At 48.9% G+C, this 15,593-nt stretch overlaps 1 protein-coding gene across 1 annotated transcript in view; it reads right to left on the bottom strand.

Moving 5' to 3' along the window:
- Positions 1-15,593, bottom strand: part of LGR6 (leucine rich repeat containing G protein-coupled receptor 6) — a 133,953-nt gene that overhangs the window by 80,623 nt on the left and 37,737 nt on the right. The window contains exon 2 of the mRNA XM_027728880.2: positions 8,080-8,151. Within this exon, the coding sequence (XP_027584681.1) occupies positions 8,080-8,151 (72 nt within the window). The remainder of the gene's footprint in view (positions 1-8,079; positions 8,152-15,593) is intronic.

The following is a 15,593-nucleotide window of genomic DNA, read 5'->3' as shown; positions in this document are numbered from 1 at the left end:
AGATCAGCAATGGGTAGGCCTTTTGGGGTGTCCTGTCAAGCAGGAAGTGTGGCCACTGGGAAGAGATGATAGAATCACAAAATGGTTTTGGTTGGAAGGGATCTTAGAGATCATCTCGTTCCACCCCCTGCCATGGGCAGGGACACCTTCCACTAGCCCAGGCTGCTCCAAGCCCTGCCCAACCTGGCCTTGGACACTTCCAGGGATGGGGCAGCCACAGCTTCTCTGGGCAACCTGTGCCAGGGCCTCCCCACCCTCACAGGGAAGAATTTCTTCCCAATGTCTCATCTAACCCTGTCCTCTGGCAGTGGGAAGCCATTCCCCCTTGTCCTGTCATTCCATGTCCTTGTCCAAAGTCCCTCTCCAGCTCTCTTGGAGCCCCTTAAGGCACACGAAGGGTCTCTCAGGTCTTCCTAGAGCCTTCTTTTCTCCAGATTAAACAACCCCAGTTCCCTCAGCCTGTCTCCAGAGCAGAGGTGCTCCGGCTCTCGGAGCATCTTCCTGCCCATCCTTTGCTCCTTGCCATTAGCTCCTGTGCCAGTTCATGTAAGAGACTGAAGACACAAAAGTCTCCCTGTGTGAGACCCTTCCTCTCTTCATGGTCATTGGCAGTCTGCCTAGTGCTTGGTTCCTTCTGTCCCTCTCACACTCTCCAGAAATCCCCCTGCCTGGCAGACAGGCACTCATTGAATATGTCTCCAGAATTCAGATCCCACAGGAAATGCAGAGAAATGGTTCTTTCCTTTCTATTTAAAATGGAACAATAACATTTGAAGTGATGCTGCCAGTGTGACATCCACTGAGACAGCTCTTAATTTCCTCCTTCTGGGGGGAAGACTGAAGCAAATAACCCCACCGAGAAGTACTGAGAGGTGGTACTGCCTTTGCCTAAGCACAAGAGGAAGAAAAGCTGCTCTCATAGGGGTGAATATCTGGTCCACAGCACGTGAGCTCAGCTCCAGGACTGCTCTTTTTAGGACAAGCTTGATTCAGTGGGATGCCCTGCTGTCCTGAAGTTTACACCGTGACATAGGGTTGGGAGAAAGAGAAAGCTCTGGATTTAAAGTGACTGATGGAAGAGGGAAAGAAGGGGCAGGTGGAGGGAGAGGGTGGGAGCTGGATAGGGCTGGCTTGCTTCGGAAAGCTCATGGTGGATTTTAGATTCTGCTCCCCCCTCTCTTCCACCACTCCCGTGATTTCTCGGAACATTCCTCCAGGCTTTGATCTGCATTCCCAATACACTCCAAGTTGGAACAAACTCATGGTTTACCACCTCATGGTTGCTGCTGTTCAGTTACCACAGGCTCCCACCCCCTCCTGTATCTTGGGCTTCTTGGTCATGCTACAACTTCCATGGCACGCCCCAGGGCTGTGTGTTGGGCATGATCGCTCATGCCATGTGCTCAGGCAGCACGGTGATGCTCTTATCACTCACATTAGGAGGCAGGAACATTGCCCATTGGCAGGACAGGACAAACATGTGTGTCCATATCCCAGTGGAATTTTCCCCTTGCCAGATCTTTATTGAGCGTGTCGGCCGCCCCCTTTGATCTGCTCCGGTTGCTTTCCCAAGCACTGCCGCTGTCAAGGCAGTGTGCCCAGACACTCTGCTCCTGCCTAAACAGTGTCATCACGCCAAGCGTGTGCCTTCCCCTGGGCACACAGGGGACCACGGGCCCGTGTCATGCCTGAGTTTGTTCTCGTGCTGGTGCAAAGCAGGAATGAAGCCAATCGAGTCATGCAAGTGAAAACACGGTACAGCTGAGAAAAGAGCCAGGCTTGGACTCTTCCTTCCCACAGAGGAATCTGCAGCTGGTCCTAGTCTGGTATCACCTGGAGGTGCCTCTAACACGGTCTTTGCTGCCTCACTCCATCCCTGAGGAGGAGAGTGTGCCTGTTTCTAACTCCCCCCCATGCCTGTTCCAACTCGATAGATTGATGGCATTTGTTCTTTTGTTTACGGTCCTCAAGCCAGTTTTCAACCCACATGAATGTTCATATGCAAGCCAATTTGGATTCATTTGCCAAGTAAGATTTAATAAGACACAGCTACCTAATGAACAGCCCAATACAGGACACTGAACATCTTAATCCCATCTCTTTATATTATAAACTGTAAAGGTTTTCAGTTTGTTCCCTCCAAAACTTCAGAGCAGTTTTGACTTCTGACTCTACTCTGGGTGTCTCACTTGGGGTACTCCAGATCAGAGTTAGTTGTATGGAAAACAGTTTTCAGGAAAATTGGGACCAGTTATGCCAGCTGTTGCTGAATACTCTCCCAGGCCTAAATGGAGTAGAAATAGAACTGAAAAATCTCTAAATTTTTGAAACATTTTGTATTTGATTTAGGCCTCTGCAATAACTTGGCTTCATTTGTTGATGTTCATGATAGACAACCCCTCAGAAGCCCTTCTCTCCTGTCCCCACCTTCACCTTAGCCAGTGTCTGTCCCCACACCATGTCAGCTTGCACAGGGATGACCTTTGGAAGGCTTCATCAGAGGAATTATCCTTTAACTCTCTCTGTGCTTTTGCTCACCCACTGAATTGATAACCAATAGACCAGCACCATCCTCTTTCAAGGACAGGCATCAGCCAGGAGGATAGAAAGCCCTGGATGGAGTAGCTGGTCTCCTTTTTGCTAACAAGCTGCACCCTGGTGCCTTCTCAGCCCCAGGAGCATCCTGGGAGAACCACAGCATCCAAGAATTTGGAGTTGCAGCTCCTTACCTAGAAATGGAGGGCTGTGCAAGGCAAGGTGGCTACCAAGGGAGCAGTGATTCTGCCTCCAAATCTCAGCATGGCAAAGTAAGGTCATGGCCCTGCAAGCGTTTATGTCTTCACAAGAGACCTCTGCAGCCTGCTATGTCATGGAAACCTGCCAAAGCTGCTGTCCTGGGAGTACCCTATGCAGACATGTTACTGCACTGCTCCAGGAACTGTTTCTCACCATGGTGCCAACATGTGAAAGCATTGCCCAAAAATGCCAGCACCCCCTTCCACAGCAGAGCTGTTGCTCCTGAAGGAGTCATGCCCCACAGCCAGCATTACAAGAATGAGGTTGCCACGGAGTGAGACCCTGCACTGGACAATCCCCACAAAGGTGGATGTTCCAGATGTCTGGGAGCTGGAGTGGGTGAAGTGCTCCAACACCAGGGGGAGTGGCCAGTGCTCCAACACCAGGCTGGAACAGTGGTGGTACTCTTTAACCCCTGATGGCACCCTCATGGGAAGAGGATCGAGAAGGGGGTTCCCTCACAGGTGCAAGGGAGGAGAAAAGGACTGCTGCGTTCACATTCCCAGCACACACGTCTGCATTTTATTTCGTCTTGCTTTTATGCTGTTTCTTGGCCTTTGGCCCCTTGAGTTGCAAGAGCTGCCTGGGAAAGTGAACAGCCTGTGAGGGGAGGCCACGGAGTGGGTCCTGAGCGGGTGGGTCCTGAGCCTGCTGTGCTGCCCCACTGCAGAGCACGGCACTCCCCGTGATGGTGAGTCCCTCTGCCCCCGGGGCCCGAGAAGAGGCAGGTGAAAGAGCCAGTGGCTGGGAAGGGGTCTGATCTTGCCGCTGTGCCCCGAAGCAAGAGGTGAATGGCAATGAACACCTGCCTTTGGCTGCAGTTTCTCTTCTTGGCACCGAGCGCTTGCGCTTGGATTCAAAGCGCGGTAACAAAGCTCTTGCCGGCAAACACATTTCAACATGTTATTATTCCCAGGCCAGCTTTCAAGATCCTCTTTCTATTCCTTCTGTACTGATTGCTCTTGTTTCTCTTGGCTCCCAACTCTGGCTTTTCAGGCTTCATTAACTGGAATTTATTAGCAACTTTAAACAATCTTCCTGCTGCCAAAAGGAGAGAAAGAAAAGAAGAAGGAAAAAAAAGAAAGAAACAAAGAGGAGACATACTAAACTCTGGGCTGCTCCCTGCCTGTGTGAGGCCCAATTCTGAACACCTCTCTCTCTGCAGGTTTTTTTTTGGAGGGGAAGACCAGTGAGTGCCTGCTCTGGGACTGTGCCTGCTCACACACAGCCTCTCCTTTCTCCAGAGCTAGAGGCTGGTGGGGCAGAGGAGAGCACACACTGATGGGCAGACACTGAGGACCCCTCTTGCACTGTCTCTTCAAGGGCAGCTGAGACTGGAGAATCTGAGCTGAGCATGAGTGCTAATTGCATCCGCAGCACCTTTCTGAGCAGCTCGCAGTAAAAATGACTGACTAACAAGTCCTGGCACTCCTGGGAGGCCCACTCTCATTGTTGGACAGATGAGGCACTGGCAGGGAAAATCACTTTACTCAGACCACACAGTGAGTGAGCAGTCTGAGCTGGAGCAGTCCCAGTACCCTCATCTGTGCCCTAAGCATGGCATCCTCTCTGATCCCTTGGGGGGACATGTTTGGTGTCCAGAAGGGAGATGACCCCATGCAGCAATGTCCTGTGGGAGACAGCCTGGCTGGGTGACGTTGTGTGGTTTGGGTGATTGCTTTGCTGTCCTCAGGATCCTCACATGCCACCTTGCTCTTGTTTTTTCCTTGCATGCCCCCACCCTGGTGTGGGTATGTGCAGAGCACTAATGCACTCAGGGCTCAGGTGGATCCAGCAACCTGGACTGGCAGTGCTCCACAGCTGTGAAACAAGGCACATTTGTCCTTGTTGGCCATGGGACACCTGTTCTTCATCCACCCGTTTTTGCAGCTGTTATTGTTCCTGTTCCTCGTTGAACCCCAGCTCCATCCCAAGCTCAGCCATGAGTCCAGCTGATCAATGACTTTCATGGACTTCACTTTCATGAGGAGCCTGAGCTGGTGCTAAAATAGAGGCATGGAAAGAGGAGCAATCATGAAGGGTGTGAAGCACCACCTCTCCTCCAAGGGACCCTGGGCTACTGGGGCTACATCTAACAAGAGAGAAGGTAGAATCACAGAATCATAGAAGGTTAAGGGGTTGGAATGGACCTTAAAGATCATCTAGTCCCATCCCCCCCTGCCATGGGACACCTCCCACAGCTGCTGGGTGAGAACCATGAGGAGGAGGCAGAGGAACCTGGGCTTTCTCTAACTGCTGAAGAAGATAAGGGTTATAGATCAAGGACCAGGGGTGTCAGGAGTTCCTGGGATGTTTCTAAGCATTAGACCAAGGTTAAAGTGTCCCTAAAATATGAGAGTTCCTATGGGACCTCGAAGAGGAGATTTGAAAGTCTGGGTTGAATTTGCCAAATATTTTTTGCTGAGGAATCTCCGATTTTTTTCAGAAGGTTCAAACATCTTTTTTAAGGCATCTTTGCAATAAAGCAAATATCATTTGAAATACCATTTTCTTTTCAGGTTTGACTAAAAGTAAAAGAGGAAATGTTAAGAAATAACCTGAAGATGAAAGTACTTTCTATCAGGTTAGAAGAAATTTTTGGGGTTGACCAAAGCCCCAGAACAGCAGTTTTGGTTCACCTCAAACTGAATTTTGCAAATTTTGTCTTCAGTTGCTCCATCCTGTTACCCACACAGTTTATCAAGGATGTAACAGGGAACATAAGGGAGTGTAGAAGGCAGACTAAGGCCATAACAGTCCCCCCAAATCCCTGGGGATGAGAAACCTGCTGAAGGGCTTCCATCTAACTGAAGATAGGCACTTGCAGCAAGGATGGGCTGCAGCAGAGTCCTCTTCATTGTCAGCACTTCTCTGCCTGGAGAGGGGGCAGGCAGAGGGCAGGCAGGCAGGTATTTCTCCTCCCCAGGAGATACTAACACTGGGATACTTGGATTTGGGATGCCTGGGTTGTCCCTCACTGCTCAACAGGGGTTTCTGCTCTTCACTCACTTGGCATGTCCCAGCATGGGCAGTTCTGCCATAGGGATGCAGACAGAGGGCTTGGTCTCCTGTGCTACAGGTCACCCTGGCAGACTCAAGGCAATATGTCCTGGGTGGATGAAACCAGCAGAGATCTGAGCTGTGGAACCTGAGCAAACTTCCCCTGAGATGTCTAAACAGGCAGGATTTGTTTGCTTGATTCTTATGCGTGTCCTGGCACAGAGGGTGATCCCAGCCTGAATGTCAAGGTCCTGATGTAATGTTTTGGGATGAAAATTTGGTAAAGATATAAATGAAAAGAGCAGGGGAAATGCCAGGCAAGTGGCATTACTGGTCGATGACAGCCCTATGAATACTGTACATGCTGTCCCTGTCTAGCTGCTGTTGAAAGAATCACTTTTAATTACTCGTAGCATATAAAATCCTCCCTTCTTGATTTCATATCAATTACTTGATTTCCATAAATAGGATTACTGTCTTACTGTTATCAAATTCAAGCAGGTACTTTGCTATGCATAGATATATGATGCTGCAGTTTGCATTTCTTTCCCCTAACTATGATGTTTTCCCCTAGTCAAAATTCCTTTCCTTCCTGGAGGAGGAGGACTTGTGGCATTTTGAACCTCTAGTAAAATGTTATCTAACAACTTCCAATTATTTTTCAGATTTTCCTGTTTAAATTTTTGCCCTTTGCCTGTTTCATTCATAGTTATTTTTGGCTGTGGGAAGCTGGCTCTTTTGGAGCCTATGAATATTTATTCACTGCTGGTTGAGACTGCTCTGTTTGTACATGACGTAATGAGGACACGGTTGCTTGCAGCAAGACAACTGCTAATTGTACACAGCAGAGGCTGGTCTGTGTGTGTGAAAAGCTTCATTACCCCCAGTAAAGGTGTTGGGTGTCCACACTTTGACATGGATGTTGACAAAATGAAAAGAGAGGGGCTGCAGGATGGATGCAAAGCAGTGAAAATCCACCTTCTTTGGGCAGCTCTGTCTCCAAAGCTAAGAGATGATCAAAAATGCCTCCTGCTCAGAGTGTAAATGGCAGCTGGGAAGGGGCTTTTGGGTAGCTGGGGTCCTTACAACTCTCATGAATGTAAACTACAGACAGGTGATGATGAGTTACTTGAAGTAAAAAACATGAGGAAGAAACTTTTCCTGTGAGAGTGGTGCTGCCCTGGCACAGGTTGCCCAGAGAAGCTGTGGCTGCCCCATCCCTGGAATGTCCAAGGCCAGGTTGGACAGGGTTTGGAGCAACCTGGGCTAGTGGAAGGGTGTCCCTGCCCATGGCAGGAGATGGGCTTTAAGGTCCCTTCAACCCAAACCAGTCTGTGATTCTGACATTTTAGAAAATACCATTTTTGAAATGTCAATGTTGTGCCTAGTGGTGGTGGCAAGATCTGGTTCAGTAAAGTGAAAGTGTCTCATTTAGACAGATTAAGCTGTAGTGACTGTTATATGCACAATAAGTTTGCAACACACATCAAATGCAGCATTTATATTAGTATATCATGAGATGCAATAATAGTGTTTTGAAGAAACTGTGCTTCCCAACAGAAGCTGTTGTGTTGAAAGTAACAATAGCATGAGAATAACACCTGGAGGTATTTCTCATGGTCAAGTGGAGTAAGACCATACAGGTGCAATTTACTCATGCAGAAATGGCCAACCTCAATATTCTGCCCCCCGGGCTCCCATTTTTTGGGGCTTGCAAAGGATTCCAGTGGTTTCTTGTGCTGGTGGTTAATTTTCACACTTTCAGAAGTGGGGCCACTCCTTCACTGACACACAGCCACATGCTGATCCCAGGGATTGAGACTGCTGCTGTGCCTGCTCAGACTGCAGTGCACATTGGTGCCTGGTGGGACACCTCAGCCTCTGGGGCAAATTTTTTTGACTTCCATTGCCCAGGCTTGTTTCCATCCGAACTGCGAAGTGCGCGGGGCCTGGTGTGTCTCTGGGCTGCAGAGGCTGTGAGGGGGACCCTGTCTGCAGGAGGGTGAATGAAGCTCTCTATTTGCTGGCTCTGCCCTGGGGTACAGTGTTGATTTCTTCACAGAGGATTAGGTCCTCTTTTATTTTGGCTTTTGGCACATGCATCGTCTCCACCTGAAGGTGACGACCTCAGCGAAAGCTAGAGCAGCAAATAAACCCTGTCCCAGCATGCAGTCTCCTTCCACCTCAGCCTGTACTGCAGTGCCATCCCTGGGGGTTGTGACCAGTGCTACAGGATCCTCCCCAGCGTCCCCCCTGCCCACGCTGTGCCCGTGCAGTACTCACAGCTCCTCCAGGAATCGCAGGTGACGGAGCGTGCGGGGCTGCAGCCGGCTGATGTTGTTCATGCTCAGGTCTCTGGCAGGGAAGAAAAACAGAAGTCTGATCAGACACACAGTGGTTTGCACAGAATAAACCTCGGTGCCAGGCTCCGTGTCCCCTCTCTGCTAAGAGGGAAGGCAGGAGGCCTCTGCAAACAGGATTTCAACATTAACATCTGATCACAGCCCAGGCTCTGCCGTACAGAGGGATGGCCAGGAGTGGCCAGAGAGAGCTGGCTCCTTCAGGGTGGTCTGTCTGAGCTTCTCCAAGTTATGAAGCAAGTTAGGACATTTCCCAACAGCACAAGCAGTATTGCTGTCTCACAGTTTTTGGAGGGTGAACAGGAAGCCCCGTGACACTGGAGTAGGACAGTGTGTCCTTAGGCCCAAGAGCATCTCTCTGTCACGACTGGTCATTCCAGCCCTCACAGGGAGCTCTTCCAGAGTGTGTACAGACAGCTGCTTTTGAGGAGAGAGCAATCCATGAGAGAAGGAGTACCTCCCATCGGACTGGTCTGCTCTACACTGGAAAAACTAGAGACCACCACCAGGAATGAGGGGTGGAGGTTGGCTCTGTGGGTGACAAACTGAGATTAGGGGGGTGGGAGGGAATCTGGCTGATTGTGCTTGTCTCACTCTTTGCCATCTCTCATCTTAGGATAGGAAAGTAGCAAAGTCTAGAGCAAGTGGTTCAATACACAAGCTGGTAGTTGGCAAAAAAAAGGATGTTTCTGGGCTCCAAAGCCGTTCGTGAGCTCTCACACCTGATAGCTGCAACCCTGCCCTCATGAGCAGCTGCACATGAAGAAACCCATGCTGCTCACCCAAAGCTAGACCAAGGTGTGTCCAGGTGAGCCAGGGAGCATTGGTCTTTACAATTATGAGGGAAGACGAGGCCGAATTAAAAACTGGCATTGTTAAAAACAGTGGGAACAGATGGGCCATGTCCCCTACCAAGCAAAGCAATCGTGGTCAATGTCTTCTGGGGTTCTGGGTAGTCTTTTGTGAGGGCAGAAGGGGCTATTTTTGGTCGTTGGACAGGGCACAGTTTGGCTCTTTGGACTGCTGAGACCAAACAGCAGAGGCAGGCAGGTGTAATGGGAAAATAAGCAGGGACAACAGAAAAATAAAGGCAATTTACTTCACTTTTCCCTCGTGTAAATCTCACAGACTTGTGAGCCTGAGCAAGGATGTTCCCCCTCTCCCCAGTGTCACTGGGAATCTGTCTTGGCATTGGACAAAGCCATGGAGGAAGGAGGCTTGTGCCAAGGACAAGGACTGAAGCATGAAGGAGAAAAGTCCCTCAGGAGAATCCAATCACACAAGATGGACCCCTCCAAGACGGCTCCATCTGCTCAGAACACCTGAGATCCCTGCAGGTCACATATCAAATGCTCTGGAGCATCCCAGGCTCCAGAGGGCAGGAAATCGCTTCACTGGAAAATGGGTTTATTGAAAAATTTATTGAAATGCCTTCGTAGTCTTCAGTGAAACAATGCCTGAATTCTGTTAGCAAAGAGCAGAACACCTGGGGGATACAGACTTCTGCATTTTTCACAGTTTTCCACCCCACTCCCCCCCAGTAAACAAACCCAGCATGTTTTGACCAGCTCTATTTGACATTGGTGGGGGCAGCTGACAACTCGGGAGGGTCAGAAGCCCGCCCTTACATTTTCTCTGGGGAGCTGTCCTGTGACAAAACCACACACCTTCATGAGCCCTATTTGAAAATGCTCCAGGGAAACTTTCTCCTCTCCAAAGAAGTGGTGAAAAACTCACCAAAAACCTATGAGAATTCAAAATTCTGTCTTCAGAATGAATAAAAAAAAATAAAGTTATTGCCTGCACTGTTTTGTGTGCAACTCTGCATTCTATATTTGGATGATCCCGGGATACAAGAGTTAAAATATTATTTTGTGATGCTTCTATTTTTATTTCTAAACCCCCTAAGGGCAGTTGCTACTTAGCACTCATTAAAACATCTTTTTTTCCTACATCAAAGTGTCTCCTGTTTGTGTTGTAATGAATCAGTCTGATGTTTTGACATTGTGGAACAATGTGAAAATAACAAAAAATAGTGTAAAATGAAAGACTGTGAAAGAAAATACAGATCTGAAACATCCAAGATCTCCTTGAAACTGCAAGGCTTACTCCTTAAGTTGCCTTCTGCTGGCAGTGTGTGGAATACTCCTTGCTCGCTGCAGGAGATACTTTTCAGACCTCGTGGATCTGCCTTTTAGGTGCCCAGCCCTCCTCCAGGCATGATGGGGACAGTGCCTGCACTGCACCCCTGGGTGGGGGGTGGGTTGCAGGGATGTGCAGACCCTCAGCATCAGTCCCAATGTGTGGCTGAGGACAATGAGAGGTCAAATATGATTTCGAATCATAGAATCACAGAATGGTTTGGGCTGGAAGGGAACTTAAAGCTCATCTCGTTCCAATCCACTAGGCCAGGTTGCTTCAAGCCCTGCCTAACTTGGCCTTGAACACTTCTTTCCTCCCCCTTGATCCGTATCTAAAAGGGAACAAAACCCACTGGTTTCTGAAGAAATCTTCCAAAATGTAGAGGTGAAATACCATTATCCCATCACTGTGGCAGCCTCACAGCTCCACAGCACGTGGCTTTTCTTAAAAAGCCCCACTCCCCCTCTCACCCTCCTGCACCCCTGGGGCTTCTGGCCATGGGCAAGTCTGAGAGAAGGGGCTCTTTCCCACCATCTCTTTGGGCAGTGAAGAAAACCCAGCCCAGATTTCTAAGGTTATTGCATAGGAAACATTTGGAGTAATTTTATTTAAAACTTACTGACGTTTTGGCCCTTTGAATGCTCTGGTGGTTTGCAGTCCTGCAGGACTCGAGCGCAGCACACCTACACTCAGAACCTTGAAAAGGGGACCCTGAAAGTGCAAACCCTGTCAGTAGTCTGCTAGCTAATGAACAGCAAGGCAAATGTGGTGCCAGTGACTCCACTTGGTCATTGACTCTCCATTGTGCCTTCCCACAGGGACCCCACTCCAGCTCCTCCAGAGCAGGGATACCACACCTGGCTTGGTGTGGTAGAATTCTTGGCCTGGCCGTGGCCTGAGAACATCATGGAGGAGACGTGCAAGGACAGATGTTGTGATGGAGGAACAAGTTCCTCCAAGGCCTGGAAATGAACTTCCTGAGCACAGCTCTGGACCTGGTGATTTTTTTTATAGCCACAAAAGTACGAGAGATTTCTCCACAGGCTGTCCATGCTTGTGTGAGAGCTGAGGCACAGGATTCTTGCCTGAAGTGTTGTGGGAGTAAATATTTGACTTATTACTCATTTAAAGATGTTGTTGACTTGTTGCTGTGTTTTTCCAAGCTCGTGCTTTTCCTCTTAGTAAGGTTTCTTGTGTTGTGTACATCCCCAGCGCAGGCAAGAGTGGAAGTGCTTCCTGTCAGAGCAATCAGAGAAGCTGTTTATCTCTTCAAGTGTTTGGGGGTGGTTACTTCAGTCAACCACATTAAGCTAATTTAAAAGGAACCCATGGTATTTGAACCTTGTTGGATTATTTTTTTTCTGCAGCATCTGGCAGAAGGACTAAGGATTCATGGACTAAATGGGTTAGGGACTCCTCTGATCTTTGTTAGCTCTGTCAATGACTTTGACTTTCCAAACTAGGTTCTCTCTTTTGAGTGACCAGCATCCAGTGAAGTCAAACAAGTGCTGGGTCACTCATGTCTGTGCACAGCTGTTGTCATTTGCACTGGAGAACCCACTCCAAACATAAGGACTGTACCATAGCAGGCACTACAGAATATGATTCACAAAGAATATGATTCAAATCCCAAAGTCCTCTAAACTTGAAAAGAAATTAGAAAGGTAGGAGAAGAAATGAGGTGCTGCAGCTTCACCCTGGTTTGCAGTGTAGGACCTGCAGAAGAGCTGTGCAGATTCTTGCCCGTGAGTTCATGACACCACGCAGGATTGGTGTTCTGGGACAAGCCATCCCTCTCCTACCCCAAAGCCCCCTTGTTCCCCTCCTCAGTGACTGGCCTGTCTGTCCTCTCTACAGGATATCAAACAAAAGCAGGAATCCTTTAGCTGTCAAATCATCCTTCATGGCTCTGCTCTGAAATGCTGCCAGTAGAGTGAACTACTCCACTATTCCCAGAACTGAAACTGTGCTGGTATCACACCACTTATCCAAGAAGCAATGTCTTTTAAGGCCTCCTGCATTAGGTGTTGAAAATACCTACGCTTTCAAATGGCACTGCACCAAAGCCATCATGGCTATAATTACTGTGATTTAACTTCCCCCCCTTCCCCAACTAATTCGAAACATTTATTGTAAGCATTTCTAACTTGTACCTGCAGGAAAACTGAGACACAGTTCATGGAAACTGAGCTCATGTGATTCAGTCTCAGACCTTACAACTCCTCTGGCCCTCGAGGGGTTCCTTAAATTATTTGCTTTGATGTCACCTTCTTTCATGAACAACCTTTGATTATTCCCTGATTAGCTATCTTCCTTACCAAAAAATGAGGTGACACACACACTGCTTTGGGTTCCCTGGTAGGACTGCCTGCCATGCTCTCTACTGGTGACCACAGTGTTTTAGCTAAGGAATGATATGAGCTTTAAAGATCAAAGGAATTTATCTTTGGCATCACTGGTTGGGGAGGTGGGATTCAGGCTGGGGTGGTGGGTGCTCTGAAGCATGGAGCCATGGATGTTCCTGTGGGGAGTGCACAGCCCCACGAGACTCAGCTCTGGTGAAGGCACCTGCAGGGCTTTGTGGACGTGGGTGTTCTGGGGCCAAAAGGAGAGGGTTTTATATTACAATAAGGGGGCTGCATGGAGGGCACCCTGCAATACTTGCCTGAGACAGGCCTAAGCAACATCCCCAGGACACACCTCTAGGGACAGCAGGATTGGTGCATCTCTCACAAACTTGAAGTGCCTAAAAGCTGCCCACAAAACTGGGGAGAGACAAACCCTGCCTGTGACCTAAAAGCTTTCCCCAGGGGAAAAGCAAAGTTTTTCCCCAGAGATTCACTCTGGTGGGAATTAACAGAAGCAGAAATCAACAGACCTAAAGCAACACAGGTTGAAGTGCCTTCAGAGTAACACAACTGCAACTGCTCAGCCAAGAGGGTTCAAAGGTGAGAGGGTTTTGGGATAGGGTTTTGGCCAAGGCCAAGCAGAAAGCCTTCAGAGCCAGATGTGTGTCTGGTCCAGATGTGAAAATCCACAGAGCTGGCAGAGATGCTCTCCAGGGAGCTGTCACAGGACAGAAGACATCCTACAGAAAGAGCAGCTCCTACCCGTGGCTGAGAGAAGATACTCCCCAAACACCTCTCTCTACTCCAAAGGGGCAAAAAGTCTGGTCCCCAACTTCAGTCCCCTGAGGTGCTCTCCATGGGTCCCTCTGTCACTCAGCAGAATGAGAAGCCTGTGCCCTCCTGCTCGTAGTTGCCTTCAAGCAGAATTCTGCTCTGCAGTGTTTCTGCAAGCTCGGGTTGCTGTTCCCAGAGCTCCACAGAGCCCACAGTGGGGTACTCCATGGGCTCCTGGCTTCTTTCCTGCCTCAGTGAAATCCAGTGCAATGTGGCAACACCTGGAAGTGATGACAGACATGGCCCAAGCCCCTGGACAGGACCTTCAGTATTTAGGGAAATGAACATTGTGCTCCCTGCTTGTAAGGAGGCAAGGTCACCCCAAAGGACACACCAGGCTGCCATCCTGGTTTGAGCCTACAAAAAGTTACTAAGAATCTCAGATGGTGACTGTCTTCTCAACCCCTAAATTTCTCCACTCTATGAATATCTTAATATTTTTCAAGATATTCAGGATACTAATGTGCTCTCTTTCCAGCACAGGCTCAGCCTAGCTCCTCTCAGTGTTGGTGCTGAACATGAGGCTTCCTGGATGATAAAAAACATCTTCCTTACACTCAGGCAGGTGAGCAGAATTTTTTACGATTGTGGGAAGAAGCTAATGACTTGGCATCCTCTTGATTAATTAATTGCACAATTACAGCATTAAGGCCTCCCAGTCCAGCAGTCTGATTTCTGGGGGACCTGAACAAACCAGACCAAAATTCCCACCCTTATCCTGTTCTTGCAAGGCATGAAACACCCTTGTCTCTCTGAAATCCCTGGGGCTTGAGCACTGTTTCTCTCCTGGCCACTCTCATTAAAATCCAGTAAAAACACACAATTACACCACCAGAAAAGAAGCCCAAAGGCAATAGATGATGGTTTCAGAAATTCTTTAGATTATACTAGAGTGATTCATAAAGGTTCTTGCTATCTCTTTTCCTCTTTATCTTGAAATCTCCAAGGTCCCCACAAAATGCCTGAATTGCTCAGGGCAAACCTGGGGCTGACAATAGAATGGTACTTGGAGCCATAGAACCAGCTGAAATTTTTCCTAAAAGCCTGCAGGTTGAAAGTTACTCTGAAGGTAGTCTCCACAAAGAGAAGGAGAAAGGGAAGATAAAGAGATCAAAGCAGTAAGAGCTCATTTGCATCACACCATATCTGGAGGCACCAGCCCTGCTTCCACCCCATATCACTGCAATGGGCAAGAGCACAACGTGTTTCTACTCCCACCTCTCCATGTTTGAAAACAGATCAGTCATCTTGGATCATCCCCCATGTGTAGGCCCTATCCCAGATCTTCACAATGTTTCAATAATAAAGTCTCAGCCAGTTTGCCAGGCTGAGATTAAGCCCATCCCTGCACCAGAAGGTCTTCAGAAGTCGGGTCTGTGCAGTGAGAGCAGTGACCCACAGTGAGCAGAGCTCTGATGCTACTCTGGCTACTGCTCCTCCATCTCCTCCTGTACCTGCCCTGGCTCTGCACTGTCAGGTGCCCTCCAGCACGGGAGCAGAAAGGGGCTGGGCAGAGGAAAGATGCCTTTCTGCCCCTGGGACTGGCTGGTGTGAGAACAAGAAGAAATCACTTTTAGAATTCATGTGCTGGGCCAGGGCTATCAGTAAAGCCATCCCATGCCAGGGCACACAGAGTCTGCCAGGGGAAGGGCTCCCTCTTGGCAGTGGAGGAGACAGGAAGGTGTGGGGTGCACAGCCCAGGGCAAGGAGAAGGGCAGGTGACTTGGCAGAACAGGCTGCAGCCCCACGGATGAAATGTGGCTGAGGAACAGCAACCACTGTGCCGTGGGGCAGGAAGGAAACTTGGATCAGAACATAAGGGCATTTTTTCCAAAAAGGCAAAATTGTGAATTTTGCTAAGCGTGTCACAGAATCATGGAATCACAAAACACTCTGAGCTGGAAGGGTTCCACAAAGATCAATTCAAGGCCTAGCCCTGCACAGGACAGCCCCAACAATCCCACCATGTGCCTGAGAGTGTTGTCAAATGCTCCTTGAACTCGTGGAGATTTTCCTCCTTGGCTCCTTCTCCTCTCTGCAGCTGTCCTGGCTGCCCAGGGGAACATGAGGATCACAGGGGAAAGCACTTGTGCTGTGAGGAGTCAGGGAGCAC

Source organism: Pipra filicauda, unplaced genomic scaffold (genome assembly GCF_003945595.2).
Source record: "Pipra filicauda isolate LSUMZ 115617 unplaced genomic scaffold, ASM394559v2 scaffold172_size1731463_pilon, whole genome shotgun sequence".
Lineage (NCBI taxonomy): Eukaryota > Metazoa > Chordata > Aves > Passeriformes > Pipridae > Pipra > Pipra filicauda.
This window is presented reverse-complemented; position numbering and strand designations above follow the sequence as displayed.